Source organism: Mercurialis annua, linkage group LG5, assembly GCF_937616625.2.
Source record: "Mercurialis annua linkage group LG5, ddMerAnnu1.2, whole genome shotgun sequence".
NCBI lineage: Eukaryota > Viridiplantae > Streptophyta > Magnoliopsida > Malpighiales > Euphorbiaceae > Mercurialis > Mercurialis annua.
In genome coordinates, this window is record NC_065574.1 from 52,471,892 (window position 1) to 52,478,956 (window position 7,065).

At 34.6% G+C, this 7,065-nt stretch overlaps 1 protein-coding gene across 1 annotated transcript; it reads left to right on the forward strand.

The window, feature by feature from the left end:
- Positions 1-205: 205 nt before the first annotated feature.
- Positions 206-6,499, forward strand: LOC126682628 (protein PLASTID TRANSCRIPTIONALLY ACTIVE 12, chloroplastic). The gene is made up of 10 exons (XM_050378365.2): positions 206-475; positions 577-647; positions 1,221-1,880; positions 2,611-2,723; positions 3,240-3,499; positions 3,797-3,918; positions 4,855-4,923; positions 5,260-5,313; positions 5,430-5,570; positions 6,234-6,499. Exons 1-10 carry the CDS (start codon positions 442-444, stop codon positions 6,330-6,332), a joined length of 1,623 nt encoding a protein of 540 aa, XP_050234322.1. The 5' UTR covers positions 206-441; the 3' UTR covers positions 6,333-6,499.
- Positions 6,500-7,065: the final 566 nt, after the last annotated feature.

Sequence of the window (7,065 nt, forward strand, 5' to 3'; positions counted from 1 at the left end):
TTCATCATCTTTATGAGATGGCCCTTTTTATTATATATTTATATATTATTATTTTTGATAAAAAAAAGGTTAAAGAATATAAACTCTCTTTCAATTATTTAAATTTAATTTTACAACCAAGAACTATAAAAAACCAACTCTTCATTAATTCAATTTTCCCCTTTGATTTTCAATAAATACTAAAAATAACCCAAATAACCTTATCCATTTTCAAAAACACTTACAACTCTCCCTTGTTCCACTTCACTTACCTTAGCTTAAACCTTGGCTAAAAACCCAAACTTTTCAACTCCAAAATGGTTTCTTTCTTATCTAAATCCTTCCAATTTTGTATTTTCTTTAATATTTCATATTAAAGAGTTAATTTTCATATCATAACACCAATACCCACCAAGTAAATTAGTGTTCTTTTTTATGATCTGTGCAGCTAGTTTAGTTTAAATGGCATCTTTATCAAGAACTTGGCTTTATCAAGGTCTGTTTCAATTTCATTGGTCTGTCTAGTGTCTACTAAATTCGAAATTTATGTTCTTTACAATTTGTAATATTATTTTTGTATGGTTTTTGGTGTGGCAGATAGGGGACTGAGATGTTCACTTTATCCTGATAGATTGGTCAGTGGCAGGTCAAGTTTCAATCATTTGCAGGTATAATTTCTTTATCTTTTATGTAAAATCTGAGTTTGTTGGTGTAGTTTCTAGTGTTCCTCAAAATGCTAATGTTTCCCATTTCGGAAACGTGTCGGAAATTTGGAGTTTCGGACACGAAAGTTCATTTTGACATAAGAAATCATAAAATAACACCGTTTTGCCATGTCTGTGTCCAAGTGTCTTGTTTCCTTGTATATATGCGTCCGTGCTACCTTCATGTTGAGAATTTACATTGATTAGATTTAAACTCGATACTAGTTCATAATATTGCGAAATGAGCTATAGTTTTGAAGCTTAGCTGTTTCGAAATAGAAAATTGAGAGAAATCATTGATTTGTTTGGGGAAGGCTTCACATTTGCTATTGCTTGTTAATATGTGGTGATGGAGAGGAACTAGAAAGCTCTTTCTTGAGTGAGAGATAGTCTTTTTTGTTTTATGTAGTATTCACTTCGAGTAACATGTATAATTTTTCACGGATCATGTGGACACAAATTTTTAGTTTGCTCTAATAATTTTTTCATTGAGTAAAGTGTTAGTTATGTATATTAATTTATGTGGACCATATGCAGACACCGTTTGTAGGTTCATTCGCAGCTGGAATATTGCAAGTTCAATTCAGCTCTAAACCAATTCTCAAGGATATATTGGTTCCTTGTATAAAGTGTGAGAAGAAAGATGATGATTACACTGAGCATGTGTCTGTTGAGCGTCCTCCCTACCATAGTTATATGGACCCCTCATCTGGGAGACTTGAACCGGCTTCTGGTGCTCGTGCTAGTATTCCGGGACAAGATTACTGGCCAGAAGGCACTGCAGACCGAGTTAGGATTGCTAGAGCTCCTGAACCAACAGGTGTATCGTCAGGATCTCCTTCTTATGGTGAAAAGCCTGGGAGTAGGAGGAAGAAGAATAGAGCATCAGCTGCTGCTTCTGAATCTTCTACAGTAGCCATAGAAGCTCCAGAGGAACCTGAAACTATTGAGGAGATGATGGAAGAACCTAAAGATGCCTCATCTGATTATGTAGTTTATCAGACAGAACCTGAACAAGAGCCTGAGGATGAGTACGAATTAAACAAGAAATTGGGACTCCCTCATGCCTTTATCAATCCAAAAGTGAAGAAGCCAATAGAGGGGACACTTACAGATGAAGAATTATGGTGGAATTGGAGAAAGCCAGAGAAGGAACAATGGTCCAGATGGCAAAGGAGGAAGCCTGACGTTGAAACGGTTAGTACAATAATATCAGCCAAAAGGATGAATAACAGTTAAAGAGAACTTCTTGCACATACTCGCTTGTGATGGCTTTCTACTATGACAATAGTGAACCTGTTCTACCTACATTTGAGGTTCAGTATTAAATCTTATGACATTTATATTCATCATGAGTGCAACATGATCTGGACTTTAGAAAAAACTCATTAGATATCTTTGATGATCTCTTCTTTATAGTGAAAATTTGTTGTTTGCTATCTTGGTAAAGTCCTTTATCTTATCTATGTTGTTTCTTTTGGTATCATTCTCTCAAGTTTCAACAATGTATGCTAAGACTGCAATTGGAGGTTATTAATCCGACCGCTTCTTGTTTACTTTGCAACTTTTTCCTTGGAATTGACGTAAGAAAAGGGACACCTATGAGAATTTCTTTATAGGTTGGGCATGTTGATTTTGAGAGATCAGGTTTATCCTTCATCTGTAAGTTTGTGACTTGAAAAAGTACTATTGAATTGTGAGAGGACATAAATTTTGAAGAATCATCATTCACATTAGTTTGGTAAGGTATTCATCTTTTGAAATCTATCTTGATTTGTTGTTAGAACTCTGTGCATTTGCTGCATGATAAATTATGATAAACATACATAAATATCCATCATGACTTGTGTAGCCTGTTAAGTTAGTAACGAATAAGCTTCTTGTTGTTGAAGTATAACTTTAATGCACTTTGTCTTAATTTTTGAAGGTTTTCCTCAAAGCTATGGCCGAAACTGGACAAGTTAAGCTTCATGGTGAGGAACCAACACTGACCGAGAGTGCTCTTTATAGAGCTAGAAAGCATCTTTTTAAAGAGGAAAGGTAACATTGATTTTCAATAGTAATTTATACATAAATATTTCCAATCGTAAGTTATGTAATTTATCAACATCTCAACAAATTCTGTCTTTGAGTTATAACAGTTTTACCATTCATGCAAAATAAATGTATGCAGATATAGTAAACACTAAGTTGTAAACAAGAGCATAATAAAACTTGAGAGTTATTTGAAACCGTCTCGTGATTCGAACCATAGTAGGATAAGTACAGTGTTACTCTAGTACAATTTGTTAAAAAAGGAGAAAGGGGGAACTTAAGCGGCCTCCCTATTCTTGTGACCAGAAGAAAGATTAGGAACATCCAATTAGTTTTCCTGCATATTAAGCTATAGTCGTTACATGACCATTAATAATGAAATTTGATGTTCATTGCTATTTCCTCAAGCTGTTTTCTCTCGATATTCCATAAGGTTTCATTCACAATTGATTTGTAGCATGTGAAGTACTATTTGGTAATTGGATTAATTTAATGGAAATATGTTATGGCTTCTTCGTGTAGACTTCAAGCTGAACATGAGAGACGGGAAAGAATAGGTCCTATTGCATATTACTCGGAATGGGTAAAAGCATGGAAGAGAGACACTTCACGTAAAGCTATACAGAAGCATTTTGAAGAGACTGGTGAAGATGAAAATGCCCAACTAATTGAAATGTTCAGCCATCAAACTGATCGAGAATATCGCATAATGATGGGAACAGATATTCGAATTAAAAGAGATCCTTTAGCAATGCGAATGCGAGAGGACCTGATAAAGCAAAGTATATTTTTCTAAGCTTACTTTATTCATCTCTCGTCTAATCTACGTTATCACATTGATTTATTATCTGACTCAAAAACTTATTACCGTCTACTATTGATATTATATGCTATGGTTATATTTTCTGACTTACCTTCTTTTACGATATTTTTCCATACTGCACCCTGATGATTCTATAAGTAATATTCAAATGCTATATTTTCTTCTGCCGGAACCATGAGGTGTTACCTTAAGCAGTTTTAAAGAAATGAGAACGTTGTACTTTTCTTGAAGTTAATTGCTTAGTTGATCTTTTCAGTTTGGGGTGGAGATCCAGTCTACCCGACAATCAACTACATTCAAGATCCAGATGAAGTAATTGATTATAGGGGTCCTGATTTTCATGAACCTACACCAAATATGTTGGATTTTCTGAAAGAGGTCGGTACTCCTTCAAATGCATTATTTTCTAACATTTTATAGGACATTTCTAATCGAGACGTTTAGGATTGATGTTTAACAGGTTGTGGTGAAACAAAAATTTAACTAATAAAGGGAAGTTGATTTGCTCTTGAGATAATAGTTTAAAGCCCAAAGCTTGAGCTTTTGTTAGACGATTTTTATTTTTCAGAAGTAAATGAACCTGAAGAGACTGCTGATGAACTAACTTTGTTAGCAAAAACTAGTTGAGTAGTTCTTCCATCTCAATAGCATGCCCCTAACTCGTAAATAGTTACCTTTTATTTACACCTCATGAGTTATATGGCAGTTAGTTAGTTCAAGACTTTAAAAATGATAATATCTGGATAATCCAACTACATTTGTGTCGACATAATCAATTGGTTTTGTTTTCAAACTAGTAGTGCTTCGGAAAGGGATTCTAGAGCAGAACTCACTCTAAGATAAATAGTTTGATGTAGGGGCATTTTGTTTGAAAGCTGGCAAATTACTTTGATCATTTTATGATCATGGTTCCTCTGCTGGATTTATTAAATCTATTATGTAACTTAGAACTGAATCGTAAATGCATAGACGGGTACAAAATATGAAAAATTATTTGAGTGGAGGTGAGGTTGCTTATTTCTATTCATATCCATCAAGGTTTCAAGTTAAACAGTAATGATCTTGGCTTCTTGCGAAAATGAGAAAAAGCATAGTGGTAAATTCCAATTTGATCCATAACACATAGTCCCTCACACTAAACCTGAATTTGAGTTTTTGTTCTCAAACATGCTTAAGTTTTTAATCATTTCTTTCTAACCTGTTCGAATTAGGATCCTATACAAAATGAGTGCTACAATCTGCGTATTTATCCGAGGTATTTGATTGTTGTCTTTGTCTATTAAGTGCTGACTTTCTTTCCCTTGCTTTGATCAGCATGGAAAACTTACACCTAGGGAAGAGTTCGAGAAACAAATGGCCAAAGAGAAGACTGAACAAATCGAGGTAATTGATGGAACTTTAAAGCGTTATATTTAATACAAATTGCGTGGATAGATATTTTTCTGCCAGAAGGAATTCTGCATTTCAATTTCTGTTTAAACTTCATGTTTTGGTTATTATGTTTTAAGAAACCTGTACCTGCCTGAATTAAATTTTTGGAGTTTCATTTCCTTATTAACACAACCTCAACATCTGTTGTTATCGGCGATTCATGGTGCTCCAGATGTTCTCCTCTTGTTTGGCCCTTTGTTATCATAAGCATTTTTTAGTTTAAAGGCTTAAATGCTGGCCAGTTTCCATTCACATTCATCATTTGAAACTTTATTTTGCTAAATGCAGATGACTGACACGGATGATGCAATGGCACAAGCTGTCGATATTGGTGAAAATGATGTGAGATTTTGAATTTCATTTGATGAATATGTTCATTAACTGGACATACCTCTATGCGTGTGTGTGTGTGTATGTTTTAATTTTAATGGCTTTTATCTGCATGGCACCTGCAATAGGATGAAAGCGATGATAGTGATGTTGACGAAGACGAGGAAGAAAAAGAAGAAGACGGGGAGGATGAGGACGAAGAGGAGGACGAACAAATTACACGCAATTGGAGTGTTCTAAAGACTAATCCGCACCTTCGCAAATCAAAGGTATGGATGGTGTTCTCGTTAACGACTAAATTCCTGGTTCTGAAGCATTTTGAAAATTATATCTTATTCGCCGATTCTAGAGTGTTGAATATTTTTTTAACTGAGATTAGTTAGTAGGGGTTAGTGGGGTTAAGTGTTAAAGGTTGGATTTGTTAGAGTTAAATCAGCCGAAACCGCAAGATGCAGAGGTCGGGGTTCAACCCCACGACCTTCGAGCAATGCATTGGAGAGCCTAACCATCCGGGCTAGGCCTCTTCTGCTAGAGTGTCAAAAATGAACATTGTTCTTAGTCACCATTCTAGTAAAAGTTGTTCCATGCATTTACATCACTTTGCAGTAGGAGAATGCATTTGGTCAGGTCACTTGGCAATTTTAACATGGTATGAAGTAGGAGAATGCATTTGGTTTGAACCGAAGTGAAATTTTGATTTTTTTTTCAAAACCGAGCAGAATGTATAAGGATTTTAACAAAATCAATTGAACCAAACCAAACCAGTCAGTTTGGTTTAGTTTGTACCGAAATTGAACTCGAATTGTTATACTTTTAAAATCAAACCAAGCCGAAAAATCAAAATACTTTTATAATATCAAACTGAATCAAACCATTGATTTGATTTAGTTTGAAGCCACTAATCATTTGTGTTGCTTATATTGAATCTGCAGCCAAAGCCTAAAAAGGAGGGCATCATGACTATTGAAGAGGCATTAGAGGACTCAGAAAACTTGACTGATTTTCTTCTGGATTTTGAAGAAGGGGAGTGATTGCTTCATTATTTGCAGTTTACAGTAAATTTTGGCCCACAAGTGTCACAGGCTTTACAGCTAACTATTAAAGTTGATTAGAACTATGAAAGGTTAGATTAGGGTAGTTCATGATTGTACTTACCAAAATAAGTGGATTAAATCTATTCTTAGTTGCTTAGTGATAATTTTCAGTGTTTTAAAACCGAACCAGTGGCCATATTGGTGGCTGAACCGGTGTGGCCGTTAGTTTCTAGTTCAACCTGCTAAGTAGATAATGTAAAACAAGAAAAAAAAAATTGGGCCTAGTTTATATGGTCTATGTTCCTCGTAGTGATTTTCATGTTCGTTCGAATATCAAAAAAATAATAAAGTAAAATTGTTTAATAGCAAAAAATTGTCAAAAATTAAAGATAACGATGCTCAATACTAAAAATTCATCAAAATCAACCAATACAAAAAAGTTAATACTAGATTTTTGGTTCTTAGGTATTACTAGTTGAATTGGACGCTGGCCGGTTTTTGGTTCAATTGGTCGAGACGGTAAGTCCGGTCCGATTCTTTAATTGCTGATAATTATAAGGAATGTGCATTTGGTTCAAACTTAACCAAAACTAAAATCTTTTGATGTTTTTTTAAACATCAAATTGAATTGCACGAAAAATCCAAAATCTGTTTATGATGTCGAATCGAATCAAGTTTATCGGTTCGGTTTGATTATCGGATTTTATTATATTTTTGCACAATCCTCCCT